The following is a 19,466-nucleotide window of genomic DNA, read 5'->3' as shown; positions in this document are numbered from 1 at the left end:
ATGAGACTTTAATTGCCCATATACAGAACATATTTCCTCTGATGTACCATGTTATGCTAAATGCTTCTACCTTCTCCTCTTCTTCGCTCTCATTTGATTACAGAGAGCACCCTTCAGACAACAGCCATATTTTTTTTTATCCCACAGAAACAAAAGCACAGAAGAGCTCTCAGTGCCTGTTCCCTGCACGCTCTCATCCCGGCACTTCACTTTACCCATTATGCACTCATTTTCCCTGCAAAACAAGAGCTCGGCCGACCTGCGCACCGCCCGCCCTCTTCTGCCTCAGAAGCACGACATCAGACATGTCAGAAAGTGAGGAGAAACTTCTAAGCAGACAGAGGAATCGTGAGATCAACTCTTTTCTCTTTACCTGCAGTCTTATTTTCACATCAGTCGCCATTGCACACAAACACAGGAGAGCTTGAGTTGATATACTGAAATGGGAAAAGATCTAACGTGTGGCTGATTATTCCTTCATAGCAGCACCTTTCTCCATTTCTGTTTCTCCTCTTTTTTTTTTTTTTTTTTTAAACTAGTTTCTATCCCAGACCACAAGAAACATTTACCTTAGAGCACAATTTTTACTTTTACCAAATGTGCCAATTAGACGTATATATAGTGTATATATATATTCATGTATATATTATACACTACGGTTTAAATGTTTGGGGTTGGTAAGATTTTATGTTTTGAAAGGATTTAGTTGATGAAAAACACAGTACTATTCTGAAATATTATTACAATTTAAACTAACGGTTTCCTATTTTAATATATTTCAATATGTAATTTATTCTAGGGATGCACCGATATGAAAATTTTGACCGATACCGATAACCGATAATTCTTTATATTTAAAAACCGATAACCGATATATTGGCCGATAAATCTAAATTCAAATGTTTATATAATTTTTGAGAGCCTGATTACAAAAACAAAAGTCTCACCATTAAAAACCATGTCCCAAGCACACAATTATTATAATGTTCTCATTATAATTTTATGTAGCCTATATGACAAACTTGCGCTGTACATGTTGCACTTAAATGTATTTTCCTTTTTGAAGTGATTTCAATCATATTTCAAGCAATTCAAAACCATCATAGTGAACAGTGCGCATGTGAAGTGTCTCAGCTGAAGGAAATAAACCATTATTTATTGGCTTTAATATATCAGCCGATAACGGTAACATTAAAAATGAACATATATCGGCCGATACCGTTATGGTGGCCGATATATCTTGCATCCCTAATTTATTCCCATTCAAAGCTGAATTTTTAGCAGCCATGTCCAGGATTCAGTGTCACATGATCCTTCAGAAATCATTCTAATGTGCTGATTTACTGCTCAAGAAACATTTCTTATTATTGTCAATGTTGAAAACAGTTGATGAATAGAAAGTTCAAAAGAACAGCATTTATTTGAAATAGAAATCTTTTGTAACATTATAAAATGTCTTTTGCTCGATTTATTGTGTCCTTGCTGAATAAAGGTATTAATTTCTTCCAATCTTACTAACCCCAAACTTTCGAAGAGCAGTGTATCTCACTATATTTAAGCCATTTCACAAAAATACCAATATTCATGTATTTGCTATTGCCAAGTAGATTCAAAATGTTTAAAATGTAATAACTACAACACAGTAAACCTCTCGATAAAATAATCAAGGCATAAAAGAAAGAATATGAAATCATTATATGTGTTCATCATTTATAACGAACAGCAATATTTACCTATCTATACAAAAACATTATTCCTTGACATTTTCATGTAAAATTGTAAAACGTATCGTCTAATGACATGTTCTTTAAGAAACTGTTTAAAAGCAATTTAAAATATTGCAATATTCAAAGTTTTGCATATTTTTAGAATGCTATCAAAATTATTGTAAATATATTGCGAATATTCAATCACTCATTCAACCACTCAGACCAACATCCAGTGGCTGGTGAATTGTGATACAGTAGTTTGCAGTACTTTATAAAAAAATATATATTTATTTATTTTTGTAACTTTTTTTGTAATTACTTTTGTAAAGTAATGTTTCTCAACTGTTATCAATAATAAAAACAGTAAGACACATTGAGATTCTGTTTTGGCGACTTGATGCGAGGAATAGGGTATGTAGAATAGAGATGTGTCGCCACATATTTCTGCAGTGAAAAAAATTAAAGGGTTAGTTCACCCAAAAATGAAAATAATGTCATTTATTACTCATCCTCATGTCGTTCTACACCCGTAAGACCTTCGTTAATCTTCGGAACACAAATTAAGATATTTTTGATATCTTAATTTTTAGTTCTACCTTAATTTTATAAAGCGACGAGACTATTTTTGTGCGCCAAAAAAACAAAATAACGACTTTTCAACAATATAGTGATGGGCCGATTTCAAAACACTGCTTCGGAGCTTTGCAAATCGAATCAGTGACTCGAATCTTCTATCAAACGGCTAAACTGCTGAAATCACATGACTTTCGATTCGCAAAGCTCCGAAGCAGTGTTTTGAAATCAGCCCATCACTACATTGTTGAAAAGTCGTTATTTTGTTTTTTTTGGCGCACAAAAATATTCTCGTCGCTTTATAATATTAAGGTAGAACTACTGAACTCACATGAACTGTTTTAAATATGTTTTTAGTACCTTTATGGATCATGAGAGAGGAAATGTCATTGCTGTGAATGCAGGCCTCCCTGAGCCATCGGATTTAATCAAAAATATCTTAATTTGTGTTCCAAAGATGAATGAAGGTCTTACGGGTGTGGAACGACATGAGGGTGAGTAATAAATGACATTATTTTCATTTTCTAAATGAACTTCTGATAGTAAATTTCCATAGAAGTGAAGCCGTTAGAAGACACTGCAACATTTGCAAGAAGTTGCAACATCTGGAGTAAGTTGATTTGAAGGGTCAGTCCATCATTCGTACAACTTAATTATACTGTATTATTTGCAGGTCATAATAAAGTTACAGACTAACTGGAATGTCTTGGTGTTATTTAATCGTCAAAGCCAATTTTTATTATTGTATGGTGAGTGTTAATTTTGGACCCTGGTTTATCATCTTTCCCAACCATCCTTCTAGACTCTCAGCCTATTTGTTGGTCAATATATACCCCTAATGAACCACAACATCTAAGCTGATGTTGAAGCTCGTGTCTCCTGGATCAGAGAATCTCACTCCAATTCTCAACATCTCTTTTTCCCTCTTACAAACATCTCATATTCTCTGGCTTACACTCTGTTAAGGGAATTCTCACTGTTTCTCCGCTTTTTAGCTTTGACATATAGACAGACAACAACATTTAAACTTCTCCCAAGTTCTCTGCATCTCCTGCCCCTCTCCCTTCATCTCTCCATCAGTATGGATCCTCATCCCTCTTAAGCGGAAACATTCTTCCAACATCACAGGATGTCCACGTCAGTCTTTGAAGCGGAGTGCCAAACACTTTGCTAAAAGGTAATGGAAGAACATGCTTATCAGAGTGATCCAGCTCTCTTTTGATACAGCCAAGACCCTGTGGCTGGATGAAAGAACAAAGATTTCGCCCAGGCACGGCACATCCGAAGATGCATCTGGACCGTACGGGGTTGTCTAACCAATAAGCTGGCGGAATGTGGGTATAACTAGATGAATACAGCGTGTGGTTTGTGGGCTAGTCGACTCCTTGGAGCATCTCTATGTATATATATACACACCTAGCCTGCAAGATCTTGATCAGAGACCCTAAGAGACCCCAGTTAACCTTGCGGCTTAAAACCAGATAACCGCTCAGACTCGCATGCTTGGACAGATGTAAGGCTAGTTGCTCAACAGTGACTGGGCACAGGAAGCTGATATCAATATTTGTTCAATTATTCATCCACAAACAAATCATTTCCATACAGCCTCAAAGGTAAAAGTTCCCGTCAGCAACATCTCACACAATTTCACACCTCCACGGTATCGCCACATGCAGGTACTCTCATCTGAAAAAATACAGCTGCAGCGCGGTAACGAATGTGTGTACTGGACGTGTTTGTGGTGGTCAGTGTTCTTCTGAATCATAAAATGTAACCACATCAAGTACTGTACGGCATTTGGGATGGTACCAGTGTCTTAGAAATTGTATACCTTTTCTGGTTTTCACAAAAAAAAAAAAAAAAAAAGAGAGAGAGAGACCAAGCTAACATGTAAAACAAATCGATATACCAAACGATGTCATATTTTAAAATTTGGGATCTGCTACAATGATACTACCATTGAGAGTTATTCATGGTCCTTGAACAGTCTCCGCAACTAAGCTGGTACTAAACTACTACACTAGTCACTCCTCCCAGTCTGCACATAACAATGAAACACCATGCACATAACACCATGAAAAGTATTAAAGTCGACTAAATATGGAAGAATGCTGAACTCCATTTCATGTTTGGTCATGTTTAAAGGCACACTATGTAAATTTTGCCGCTAGAGGTCGCTTATTAAAAACAAAAGCATAGCTTGATGACGCCTTGATTTCGCAGAATCATGGGAGGTGTTGTCTTCACGTTTAAGGATCCGACAGGACTAGGGCAGAAATCACATTCATGGATGAGCTAAGATTTATTAACTTTACATGAAGCAGGGTGTTAGAGCGGAACGAGGCCGCTGAAGTGATTGCTAATGAGAGACAAGCGCGACACACGCCGCAAGAGCAGCGGAACTTTTTTTATGCCGCAGTCGCTGCTTCCGCTTCTTCCAGTCAAGCATACGTGAGATACATTTGTGTATTGAAAGTTGTTATAATGCTACTCTGCATTCGCTCGGCGACTACTATGAGACACTTGTTGCTCAGTGCAGTAAGCTAGATCGATATCAGGCATGGTTAACCATGGTACTCGCTGTAAATCAAGAAAACGAGATTTAAACAATACTTACCGTGCTGAGCTATATAACAATGATTAGTTTTCTGTTGAATGTATACAAACACCTGTCTAATAAAAACACATAATATATTAAAGCGTATTTGGTGTTACCATGGTTTCTACAAAAAAAAAATAAATAAATAAAAAAAAAATAATCGGAAACTGAGGATAACGCAGGTATGATGTCATCGATAGGCGACGTACGGATACAGTCCGTGTCCTAGTTAAAATTGCTTATTTCTCTGGATTTAAACATTCTTGGTAACATTTGGGATAATGTAAGTACACAAGTCAACAAAATATACAACATTGTTCTAGTGGTTTTTGGATATTGTAATCCAAAAATATTACGTATTGTGCCTTTAACAGTAAGAAAGACAAATCTACATATAGTTTTGTGGGGGTGAGGGGGATATAAAAGTAAGTAAAAAACAAAAAATAAATAAATAAATAAATGAACAAATAAATAAAACAAAGAAAATTAAATATAATTAAATATAATTATTGCTGGGATTTAATGGATTCAAAGATAGAAAGATAGATAGATAACACAAAAGTTATCAAAAGCAAGTCTTTGGGAACAACTAGAAACTATTTGGAAGTCAGTAACAAAAGAGACTGTGGAAAAGTATGTAAAAACAATGCCAGCAAGAATGCAAGCAGTAATGAAGGCCAAAGGAGGCCATGCAAAATAAAAATTAAATATATAATTTTTAGTTTTAAAAAAAGTTTTCTGAAATATTCCTAAAATATTTTTGTTTTCTCTTTACTATTACAGGTGGTCTTATAAATAACTAAATTGACTGTTTTTTTGGGGTTTTTTTTAGCAGTGATGGAAAAGGTTGTTGAAGTTCGTTATTATAGGAATTGTTTTTTGTAATATTGCATTGTTCATAGTTGCCTGTTTAGGCATAAAGGTCGTGTTTTAGTGGCCTCCATTGTCACTGCCGGTGGGGGGGGTGGGGGATTCATCTGCTTAGTGTGATGTTGAATATTTAAAGTGACGCACAGTCTCTGTTCATCTGTTCTCTTTTTAAATAAATAAATGCATATTATAGCATATATGCTCGTCTTGTAAGTCCATGATTAAAAATGAAAATATGATGGAATTTGTACGACCCTGACCAGACAATGAGAAAGTCTAAAGTGAACTCTGATAGATATGTATAACAAACCATATCTGACACACACATATTTATATACATATTTATGTGTGTATGTGTGTGTTCATGTCAGATATGCTTAACATTAAGTTTTAAATAAATATATAAATCTATCGTTTTTTCCTCTCTGAAATCATTGCAGAGGGAAGATGTGCGAGTGTCCAGCTGTTGAATGTAGGATGTTAACCTACCTCCAGTCTTCCCGTGTCAGGCTGGAAGCCACGTGCTGGGTCCTCTGTGGTCACACGGCACTGGATGGCGTAGCCATTGATCCGTATCTTGTCCTGTTTCAGACCCAGCTCAGGCAGACTGCGACCTTCACACACTCTCAACTGAGCATGTACCAGATCCACACTGGACGAGAGGGAGAGAGAGAGACAGAAAAACAGTGGTTATATTGCATTTGCTAAACAACAAAAACACACCCTGCCACAGGCCCCATAGCCAAAAAAAGAACACATCCAACACTTTTTCACTCCATACAAGTACACATTATCAGGCCAGACCCGTTCAGCGATCTGGAATCACAACAGATTCACTCAAACCATTCTCAGTCGCTTGACATTCTAGCAGGTGCAACACGCTGAGGAAATATTCACACCGGTGAGACGAGAAAGCGCGAGATGCCTGCTTGCTCCAATAACTTCTATTAGACAGGCTTGACAACTAGCAATCTGCTTCACAACACTGCACTCACTTGACAAGGAGTGGGAAGAGTGGATTGTAGAAGGAAACGAGCGAGTCACTCAACGACATACAAACAGGAAATGCCTGCCAGATTCATGGCTAACAGCTAGCGCCTGATACACTCCGGCCTCAATAGCTTCACAATTAAATCACTCCCTCAGCTCAATTGAATGAACCAGGCTTTTCCAGGGCTGATTGGCTACATTTGGCTGAATCTGCCATCTTATTGTATAAGTGCTTTCCCCAGTGTAAAGTTGGATTTATTAAGAGCCATATAAATCACAGTGATATATTTACTCACCCTAGATTCACTGAACTCATTCCTCATGTCCCACAACTCCTCATCCTCATATATCAGGTCAATTTTCTTCTTACAGGCGCGAAGAGAATGGGTGAACCCGGGTTGACTAATGGGGGAAACTTGTCAGCATTACGAACCCGCAGCCTTTTGTTTGCAATCATTGTCGACACGTAAGAGAAACGCTGCAAGGTATTTATTCCTAATTACTACTGCTTGTTTCACCATATCAGGAGGAATAAAAGGCATTCAAACAGCTTCAAGGCTAAAACTTCACGATTCATCCTCTTTATGATGAATGAATAATCAAATTACAAAGTGCTAGTGTGTGTGTGTGAGCAAGACAAAAACTGTGAAAGGACCCAGTAGGTCACGAAATATTTTTAACCAATAAAAGAAGAGCGAGTATTTGCTTTCATGCTTTGCATCAATAATTTATGCTACAAAGTGTCTGCCTTTTTTATCTCTGGCACAGGAGGCATTTTGAAAATGTAGGATTTCTCGAAGGCCAACATGTATAAATCGCACAGCATGCTTTTGATAACACTACTGCAATATATTTATATGCACATACACATGGTGATGGCAAAGGCAATATGTTTGCAGAGCTCTCAACATTATCTGGCTAGGCCTCATTAATTTTTTAACAATGGTACAAACAGGCTCTGAATATTACACGCATATGTCTTTATGACACTGGCGTATAATGATAACATCTCTCACATGAACTCTGGTCATAATAGCTGCAAGCTGAAATAATTACCAAATGAAACATCAAAATCAGCTTAATGGATTATCCTTATTTTCTTTGTGTAAATACTGTAAATTGTTAAAATGACATTTATCAGATGATACATTTGGAGTCTGAGTGGCAAACAGTAAGGTTGCAAGTTCAATCCAAACTAGGTGAAACAATTCTGCTCGTTTCTTGGACCCTGATCAACACACTTAACCCACAAAAACTGTCCCTCGCAATTACTGAATTGACAGGGCAAGTCACCGTGGATGAGCTAAAACGGTTAAAACATTAAAAGCTTTAGTGCTAATATAGCGTTACTAAGAACAGCTTTTAATGTTAATCTTTCAGAAACCCACTGAACAAATTTAAAACGGAGTCTTGAGAACTGGGAGGAAAACTTTAAGCGCAAAATTCAAAACCATACTTTAATATATTTATTTTTGGATTCAGAAGTATTCATTTACTCACAAAATGTGTTTTTCCTCATTTGCATGTCAATATAATCTGATACATAAATAATAGAACTGTCATATCAAATATTTATTATAAACACTGAGAAATGTACCATTGAGTTTAAATTAAGAATGATTTGAGAATACAGAATGGGATTTATCTGACGTTTTTTACAAAAATAAACAGCTTTGAAACGTTATAAAAAAGTTTATTTGTAAAACTGATCTCTTTGTTCTGTCAAGGCAGTAGAAATCTTTCTTTTGAAACACACACACGCACGCACGCGCACACACACGCACACACACACACACACACACACACACACTCTTAAAGGGATAGTTCACCCAAAAATGAAAATTATCCCATGATTAACTCACCCTCAAGCCATCCTAGGTGTATATGTCTATCTTCTTTCAGACAAACACAATCAGAGAAATATTTTAAAATATCCTTGCTCCTCAAAGCTTTATAATGGTTGTGAATGGGGGGGCCACATTTTGAAGATAAAAAAAAAAAAAATTATGTATCCATCCATAATCAAAGTAATCCTTACGACTTCAGAGGGTTAATAACGGCCTTTTGAAATGAAACGATGGGTTTTTGTAAGAAAATATCCATATTTAAAACTTTATAAATTCAAATAACTAGCTTCCGGCGGACAACCGTGCGCATAATCCATAAATCGACTTGCGGCAAATGAGTAATCCTCTGACGTGATGTATTACGAAGGATGTAGGAGTATCGTAAGCTTAGACGCATCTCTCGATTCAAACAAATAGGGCTGGGCAACAAACTCAAGCTCCTCTTCTCTTATATCAAAATCCTTCAACATTTCTCTTTACAATTTCTCGTTTTAGACTTCTAATTCGTGAGCAGTGTTTTGTTTTGTTCTATCCTCTGTGCTTCTGCGTTCATCATTGCGTCTTGCGTCGGGGTCAGAGGTTGCTCTTCCGCTGCAAATTAATGCGTATGGTCACCTGCCGAAAGCTAGATATTATAGTTAATAAAGTTTTAATTATGGATATTTTCTAAACCCATCGCTTCACTTCAGAAGGCCTTTATTAACCCACTGGAGTCATATGGATTACCTTTTTTATGGATGGATGCATTTCTTTTTGCTTCAAAGTGTGGCCCCCCATTTACAACCTTATAACAACATTATAAAGCTCGGAGGAGCAAGGATATTTTTACATATATCTCCGATTGTGTTTGTCGGAGAGAAGATAGTCATATACACCTAGGATGGCTTGAGGGTGAGTAAATCATGGGATAATTTTTATTTTTGGGTGAACTAACCCTTTAAGCAAATCAGACGTCATCAGTAACACTCGAGTGGATACAGCAAATGATTCGAAAGAATCAGTAATCGAATGGGTCGAACAAAATCATCATGAAATTTCAAACTTCTTTTTTTGTCTTGAGTAAAACGACTTCTGGAACTAGAAAAACTTGATTTTGTCCATTGGGAATTGATTGGATCGTTGTCTTTTGCTAACTGTTGTGATCGTCAGCGGACGTCATTAGCGAAGAGATGTCATTTTTTGATTAAATAAGAGCACATGACTTAATAACAAATGTGTAAATAATTTAAGTAATTTATAATAAACTTCGCAATATTACATTAAAAAATGTTAATTTTGATGTCATAGTGACTTTAAGCAGATAACTAAGGAGTTTGCGATTTTTTATTTAAAATAAAAACAGCTTATAAATATTCTATTCACAATGTTGTATAATCTATTTAGCAGTTTGGCTTTTCAATGCTGGGTAGAAAGAGTAATCTGCAGCAGTGAAAACAGATTCTGGGATTCAAAGTACTCCCAGCTATAAGGGGCTGCTGGACCAGTCAAGGGCACAATGTTCACTTCCACGCTCCCTTACCCCTCTCACTCAAGCTTTTCCTGACTATATGCATTTATACTGTTCCCATAGCAATCCGGAAAGCTACAATGACTTCGATGATAATGTGAAACAATAACTTAAAAGGATTACTGCAATATTATAAAAACAGGCTTTGATTCGGCAAACATGCATCACGTACCAAACTCCCCAAAATACACAATATCCTGATTAGGAAAACAGTACGTTTCAACATCTCCTATAGATTTAGAAAAGAATTTCAAATTTGTTTTATAACTAACCTGTTTTAAAAGGATCAGAATGAGATGAGAATTACTAATAATGGCATTTTTAGCAATGACTCATCAGTCTATGACTCTTTTTTTCCTGGCATGCATTAAAATACCAAGCAACAGCGCATTATGTGGGATAATACAATAGGCTGTGGCTGATAAATGAACCATTTCTTAAAAAGTGTGTCATCAGCGCCTTCAATCTTCAACTGTAATGCAATCTGAATTGTTTTCTAAGCAGAAAAGTGGAATGGTGGTTGTGGCTAGGGCTGGCCTATTTATATTATATATATATTATATATATATATATATATATATATATATATATATATATATATTATATATATATTTATTATGGTGACGGTACAACATGTCTATCTTGTGTATATATTTCAGTATGTTGATATATACACATAGCACAGCATTATTTACACTTTAGAGTGATGAAACGCATAAATGAGACAATAAAGAGTGGGACGCGCTTGATGTTAAAAAGAGTTATTAAGCGCAATATGCTGTGAAAAGGAAAGTGTGGTGCTCGCGCTGCCTGGCACACTGACACTGCCAAAGTGCACGCACAAAAAGCTGCATGCTTGATGTTAAAAAAAAATTATTAAAAGGGATAGTTCACCCAAAAATGTTAATCCTGTCATTTACTCGCCCTTTTTAAGCACAATAAGCTGTGAAAAAGAATTCAATAATATATCCGCTGCTCTCTACCATTGATTTTAATCAAACAAAAGAGAAAATAAATTGCTGCTCTTGACGGAATAACTTTTGTAGCTTTAATAAGAATACATTTAAATTTAATTCATACAGTGAAGATGCAGCATTTTAGTTTTACATTTGATTATTCAATTTCTGTACTATTTCTAACGGTATGTTAAATAAACCTATTGTACCTGAAAAACTTAATTTGTTTAATCCATATTTTGTTATACTGTATTTGTCCTATTGTTTTTAATTTGCTTCTTTGTTCTTATTTTTAATAACAAAAATTAAATAAAAATAACTACAATGTGATATATAGCGTTATCGTAAAATAATATTTCTCATATCGTGAAATTAGATTTTGGTCATATTGCCCACCCCTTGTTGTGGCAATAGAGAAATGTCTCTCTCATACAAGTATCAATACATGCAACTTCAATATTCTGCAATAAGCTTAAAGGAGTAGTTCACCCAAAAATGAAAATTCTGTCATCATTCACTTACCCTCAAGTTGTTCCAAACCTGTATGAATTTCTTTCTTGTGCTGAACACAAAAGAAGATATTTTGAAGAATACGGGTAACCAAACAGTTGATGATAGCAAATGACTGCTATAGTATGAAAAAATACTATGGTAGTAAATGGTTACTGGACTGTTTGGTTAAGTAAATTATGACAATTTTCATTTTTGTGTGAACTATCCCTTTATTGTGATTTGGACAAGTATCAGCTGGATCTATATATATATATTTTTCTTCTCATATATATATATATATATATATATATATATATATATATATATATATATATATATATATATACATATATATATATACACACACACACACACACACACACACACACACCACACACACATATACATATGTGTGTTTTCTTCCTTTTCCTCAGTTATATCACCCATCCCTAGTTGGGACTATGATTATTTGTTATGTCTGTTGTTCAAAGGTTCAACAAAGGGAATGAATCAGGAATCAGGAACATGTACCACGTGAATAAATCACAGTGCTAGTCAATAACTTCTGAAAAGGTTTATCTCACAATTACAAGCAAAAAAACACCACCACTACCACCACATACTTGCTACCCCCAAACTGCCAACATGTACCCTTTACATCTCCAGATGGCAGAGCATTTCAGCAGCCTACAGTCAGACAGATGAGAAAGAGTGAGTGAGTGCAGAAGAGAGACACAAACAATATAGACTGGGAGCATTAGACAGAGGAAACAAGAGAGCAGAGAGAAAAAGGAGGACAGCAGAAAAGAGCCGACTGCAGAAAACAGCAAGAGAATGGTAATGGGAGCTGCTCAGTGAGGAGGTGGGGGAGCCATGTTAATATATTCAGTCTGATTCTCTATTCCATTTTAATTGCCAAAGCCAGGCAGCAGCATATGCAGAAATGATGTGGGAGTGGAGTAATCCCAGTCAGTCATACAACACAGACTGAGCCCCTGAGTGACACTGTGTTGTCGTGTGATTGACTGTGTGTGTGTGTTCTCCCACAATGTTTAATATCTGCCAGTACTGCTGAATAGGATCATACTAGAGTTAAAAGAAATCAATATATGACGATAATTGTGTATCAAACCCAAGAAAACTTCAAAGTGTCACAAGGTGTGGCAATATACCCTCATCAATATCTCCTTTTAAATTTTACTGACCCATTGTTAAGTTTACTTGTCTACATATACACTTTTTTTTTTTAAAATAACATATTGACTAAACACATTATTTATAGTTTCGATTCTGTACTCCCTAACCCTATATAAAGGTGCAGTGGGAAAAAAATGGAACAAATCAGTAAAATAAAAATAAAAATACATTAAAATAAAAAAAACTTTAAATTAATTTAAAAAAATATTAAAATATTAAAGGTCACATGTAGAATTTCATTATAAATGGTTACATTTATATATGTACTTTTATTTAAAATATGAAAATTATATTTAAAAAAAATCAAAGTAACTATATTAATTAACATCAAAAGAAATATTAAAATTAAAACAATATTATCTAGAGATATTATCCATACATAGATAGAACAACAGACAGACCACTAACCTGACAGACAGACTGCTAGACAGACCGCTAGACAGACAGACAGACAGACCACCCGTTAGACAGACGGAAAGAATGCTAGACAGACTGCTTGACACACACACTCAGACAGACAGACAGACAGACCGATAGACAGACAGACCGCTAGACAGACAGACCGCTAGACAGACAGACCGCTAGACAGACAGACCGCTAGACAGACCGACAGACAGACTGCTAGACAGACAGACAGACCACTAGACAGACAGACCGCTAGACAGACGGAAAGAATGCTAGACAGATGGACAGACTGCTAGACAGACGGACAGACCGCTTGACAGATAAAATGCTAGACAGACAGACAGACGGACAGACCGACCGACTACTAGACAGACGGACAGAATGCTAGACAGACAGACCGACCGACTACTAGACAGACGGACAGACCGCTAGACAGGCAGAACACTAGACAGACGGACAGAACGCTAGACAGACAGACGGACAGAACGCTAGACAGACAGACGGACAGAACGCTAGACAGACAGACAGACAGACAGAACGCTAGACAGACGGACAGAACGCTAGACAGACGGACGCTAGACAGACAGAGAGAACGCTAGACAGACAGACAGAACGCTAGACAGACAGACAGAACGCTAGACAGACGGACAGACAGACGCTAGACAGACACAACGCTAGACAGACGGACAGACAGACGCTAGACAGACACAACGCTAGACAGACGGAAAGACAGACAGATGCTAGACAGACAGAACGCTAGACAGACGGACAGACAGAACGCTAGACAGACGGACAGAATGCTAGACAGACAGACAGACCGCTAGACAGACAGACAGACCGCTAGACAGGCAGAACACTAGACAGACAGACAATCAGACGGACAGACGGACAGACAGACGCTAGACAGACAGAACGCTAGACAGACGGACAGACAGACGCTAGACAGACAGAACGCTAGACAGACGGACAGACAGAACGCTAGACAGACGGACAGACAGAACGCTAGACAGACGGACAGACAGAACGCTAGACAGACAGACAGACCGCTAGACAGGCAGAACACTAGACAGACAGACAGACAATCAGACGTACAGACGGACAGAACGCTAGACAGACGGACAGACAGACGCTAGACAGACACAACACTAGACAGACGGAAAGACAGACAGATGCTAGACAGACGGACAGACAGAACGCTAGACAGACGGACAGACAGAACGCTAGACAGACGGACAGACAGACAGACCGCTAGACAGACAGATGGAAAGAACACTACGCAGACAGACAGACGGACAGAGTGCTAGACAGACAGATGGACAAAACGCTATACAGACAGACAGAAAGCTAGACAGACAAACGGAATGCTAGACAGACAGGAGGCTAGACAGGACACCGGACAGAACGCCAGAAAGAAGATTAGACAGACAGAATGCTAGACAGACTTTTTATATGCTTTGTCTGCAGGGGAATAACATCAGAGGAGCGCATGTGCAGCTTTGCAGGAACACTGTCTCTCACCATCTTATCTCTGGTCATAAGTGTGTGCAGGTGTCGGGTCCAACCTGCCTGTTTAAACAGCATCATTACACACCACTGTTGACAAAGTGCTTGAGCCGATCAGCTTACGGTAACATGCTGCTAAGAAAACGCACACAAACACACCTGGAGAGGGATGCTGGCACGGATCAAGTCTCTGTCATCACATAAAGGGCTCTCAAGGGACCCCAAGGAACAGTTGTTTTTTATCTGGTCCATTCAGAGCCAAATCAGAAAGGACAGAAGCTTTAGACATCAATACCACAACAAATCCAAACAACTAAAATCACGTTGGCAGTACACAGCGCTTCATTATCTGATGCAACACTGTAAGCAAAAGGTCATAAGACCAAACCCACAAAGGAATGAAATCCCCCCAGGAGAGAGCAACAGGATGGTGTGGGTAGTCCACATTCAGCTTAAATAACTTCACGTCAATCAGGTTCTTTCCTCCTATGCCATTAACCTCAAATTCATATTTGACCTTTAAATTACCAAGTCTTCTCTCCAGCTAACTTTCACCCTTAAAACTTTTGGCATCTCACATGTCCCATAATGATCTATACCATTAGTTGCCTGTCCATTAAAAACCGGATCAATAAGCTTGCAGAAAACACCCTACAACAATGTGCTAATGTCTCGGCCCTGTTCCCCTGTTAGGTTAGAAAGGTTCATCCGCCTCATTCATCTTGTTTCTCCCTCCCCGTGTCTTTTTCTCACTCTCTTCTGCACCTCCATCACTCCGTCTTTCCAAGCCCCCTAATGCCCTTGTCCAATCTCTTTCCTGCAAAAATGGACCAATACAAATGAGCAGCTGCAATTTAGCAACAACCCAAAGTAATTAGAAACCCATTACCAGGGTCACCCAGAGACAGCACACCCACATACACCAACACAAAGAACACACACTCTCTCTTTCTCACACACACACACACAGCAAACAAACATGAATGCAGAATGAGCATGAAAAGTCACGGCATAACTGCACAGCTGTGAGGCGTGGAAGGAGGCAGTGAGTGAAGAACTGAAGCACTCAATCAACTCTTTGCCATACACTTGCAGGCTTCTGCATAATCGGGGTGAAATGGGGAGAGTAGTCTAGCGTAGCCAGAATTTTGAGTATCAGCATAAAGTCTGGACCACGCTGAAGATCGTTCTGGTCAAAAGGTTAGGCTTTGTCTGGTTAGCTTGGTCTAACCATCAGTGTTGTTAAACTATTAAAAAAAAATATATACATATATAATCAAAATTCAATAAAATATAAATTAAAAAACACAGTTAAAAAGACATTTAAAAACTAATAAAATGACAAAAGCACGTAACAAAATTACTAAAACTTTAATTAAAAGAAAATTGAAAAAAAAAAGATAAATACTATAATAGTTTATAAATAATACTAACATAATTCTGATTAAAATGAACATTTACAATATGTATAATATTATATAATTAATAATATAATATAATTAATAATATATATTTATATTATATATAATTATATATTATAACATAACATAAACAAATGTATAATATAATATAATATAATATAAAATATAATATAATATATGTAAATTAAGAAAATGATTATTAAACAAATGTAGCAAATATCCTTAATACTAATAATATTGCCTAGAAATTACTAATATAAAGATAAACTGAGCATAATTTGTTTGTCAAGACAACTTTTTCTAAAAGATATTTAAAGGGTTAGTTCACCCAAAAATGAAAATGTCATTTATTACTCACCCTCATGCCATTCCACACCCGTAAGGCTGATCTTCGGAACACAAATTAAGATATTTTTGTTTAAATCCGATGGCTCCGTGAGGCCTACATAGTGAGCAATGACATTTCCTCTCTCAAGATCCATAAAGGTACTAAAAACATATTTAAATCAGTTCATGTGAGTACAGTGGTTCAATATTATTATAAAGCGATGAGAATATTTTTGGTGTGCCAAAAAAAATAAATAAATAAAAAAATAACGACTTATATAGTGATGGCCGATTTCAAAACACTGCTTCAGGAAGCTTCGGAGCATAATGAATCAGCGTATCGAATCATGATTCGGATCGCGTGTCAAACCGCCAAACTGCTGAAATCACGTGACTTTGGCGCTCCGAACCGCTGATTCGACACGCTGATTCAAACACGCCGATTTCCTGACACGGTGTTTTGAAATCAGCCATCACTATAAGTCGTTATTTTGGGGGTTTTTTTGGTGCACCAAAAATATTCTCGTTGCTTTATAATATTAATATTGAACCACTGTATTCACATGAACTGATTTAAATATGTTTTTAGTACCTTTATGGATCTTGAAAGAGGAAATGTCATTGCTCCCTATGTAGGCCTCACTGAGTCATCAGATTTCAACAAAAATATCTCAATTTGCATTCCGAAGATTAACGAAGGTCTTACGGGTGTGGAAAGGCATGAGGGTGAGTAATAAATGACAGAATTTTCATTTTTGGGTGAACTAACCCTTTAATACACAATCAAAAAGCAATTCATTTAGCTCAGGTATATATTATAATATATACTACAACACATTTTATTATACTACAGTAAATGTTGAACCAGTGCCAGATTTTTTCCCTGTCTGCTGCCTTTCATGTCACAGCTCAGGATAATTTCTAATGAAAGGAGCCAATCAGATTGCCATTTTTGTGTGAAATATGCATCAGACAGACTGTTACCTGTCTAAGAGAATGACAGGGAAACAACAAGCCAGAACTGACAGAAACAATTTAGTACTAAATTGTATTTTACAACCAACTCTCACTGTGGTCAGCTGTCTTATTACTCTCTGTCTTAAGACTTTCTGATCCGAAGGAATGACAGAAAGATGGAGGATATATCAAATTATGAAAACATGATGGGTAATTATGGGCAGGTGGCATATTTTATTACCTTGCCAGTGGCATGGAGTGACAGAGTGGAAGAGGGTAATTGATCTTAATTACTGTGCCCAAATGAAGGTCATATCATCGACACAGAGAATGAGACTGGGGGACAGAGGAAAGACCAGCTGCATACAAATACACAGCTGAATATGATTGTCTCAGGATCAACAATACAAACACCAGGGATTAAAGAGAGAGTAAATAACAGGACTGGTCAGGAGGAACGAGGCTGTTCTTACTGGAGTGAAGTCTGAAAAAATTTACATGTTTTAATAAACCCGTGTGGCAATTCAGACTGCTTTAAAAGCAAAATACAAGCCATATAATAATTTCAGTCACCTTAATGGATGGACATAGCATAATTTTGTTTATTGCTTTTAATAGCATTTCTTTCTGCCCAGATTGTTTTATTTGTATTATATATCATTATATTTTTTTCCTCACAGTTGCCTTTTATAATAATAATTCATCATATTAATTCATTCAAATCTGAAACTTCACCATTAACAGCAAGCCAGATCGAATCATGACCATTCACATTGCGCCAATGCCAGATGAATCAGTCTCACTCTTTTTAGTCTGTTAATATGTATAGTTTAGTATATGGATTATATATATATATATATATATATATATATATATATATATATATAATCCATATACTAAACTATACATATTAACAGACTAAAAAGAGTGAGACTGATTCATCTGGCATTGGCGCAATGTGAATGGTCATGATTCGATCTGGCTTGCTGTTAATGGTGAAGTTTCAGATTTGAAGCATGTGTGTGAAGACCAGTGTAAAAGCCAGTGAGATAGCAGAGCAGGTAGGGTGTAGAGTGACTCAGTATGAGGAACAGAAGGTGGCTGCTGGTGAAGGTCTTGGCATACAAGCCCCACTGCTGGCTAGAGAGCTGGAAATCAAGTTCATTACAGTCATATGCGTTTCCAAGGCCTCTTGCTCACAGCTGGGTTGCCACGCGATGCCAATTGCGAGCTGACAGCCTCAATTTCATGCAACGAGATGGACATTTATAATGAATGGAGCCCTGGTACGTCTGCACAGGCAGTCACGCACTATGAATTCACTAAGTCTGTACCAGCAGCAAAGACGGAAATCATCCAGAAAGGTAAGGATCAAGTGTATTCATCCAAGTGTGCATGTGTACATACTTAAAACTCCAAAACATTAATTAATTCTTTTGAGTTTTTAATAATCATTTTCCCCTTTCAAGCACAATATAAATTCAGTCAATATATATTAAAAAAAAGCGTTGGCATCAAAATGTTTTAGAAGAATCACCTTCCCCCCTACTACATTTAAAATAGCAATTTTCACGATCCTTCTTGGCGTCTTTAGCCTCTGGGATGAATAAAATAACAACAAAGCATTTCCCTTCTCTCTCCAAGGCACACTTCTATCTGAGCTTTCTACTAAAATGAGGAGGGATTCCTTTCAGATACAAACCCACTGAGAATCTTACAGGTCTAAGATGATGATGTCTTGCTCTTATTATCATGTTTTTTTCCACACTGACATTTTAACAGCCAGAGTACAATACAAATTTTGAGTGTTAATTAGTGTTATAGGGCTGCTGAACAGCGCCCCACAGTTAAGCAAGTTTAATTGCATTTGGCCACACAAAATGTCTTTATAAATGTCAACGAATATTTAGCAGAGTCATTATTTTGCAAAAAAAAGCATATCTTTTCAGAATCTAAATGTCAGACAGTCAGGTGATCAAAAATACATTTTTTTTTTTTTTTAAAACACTCAGTTTTGTGTGTGTGTATATATATACACACCGATCATAACACTATAACCACCTTCCTAGTATTGTGTTAGTCCCCCTTTTGCTGCCAAAACAGCCCTGACCCG

At 37.0% G+C, this 19,466-nt stretch overlaps 1 protein-coding gene across 1 annotated transcript in view; it reads right to left on the bottom strand.

The window, feature by feature from the left end:
- pcxa (pyruvate carboxylase a) overlaps nucleotides 1-19,466 on the bottom strand; it is a 148,690-nt gene that overhangs the window by 91,645 nt on the left and 37,579 nt on the right. The window contains exon 9 of the mRNA XM_051878413.1: nucleotides 6,241-6,403. Coding sequence (XP_051734373.1) covers nucleotides 6,241-6,403 — 163 coding nt within the window. The remainder of the gene's footprint in view (nucleotides 1-6,240; nucleotides 6,404-19,466) is intronic.

The sequence above is a fragment of the Ctenopharyngodon idella genome, chromosome 21 (assembly GCF_019924925.1).
Source record: "Ctenopharyngodon idella isolate HZGC_01 chromosome 21, HZGC01, whole genome shotgun sequence".
Lineage (NCBI taxonomy): Eukaryota > Metazoa > Chordata > Actinopteri > Cypriniformes > Xenocyprididae > Ctenopharyngodon > Ctenopharyngodon idella.
This window is presented reverse-complemented; position numbering and strand designations above follow the sequence as displayed.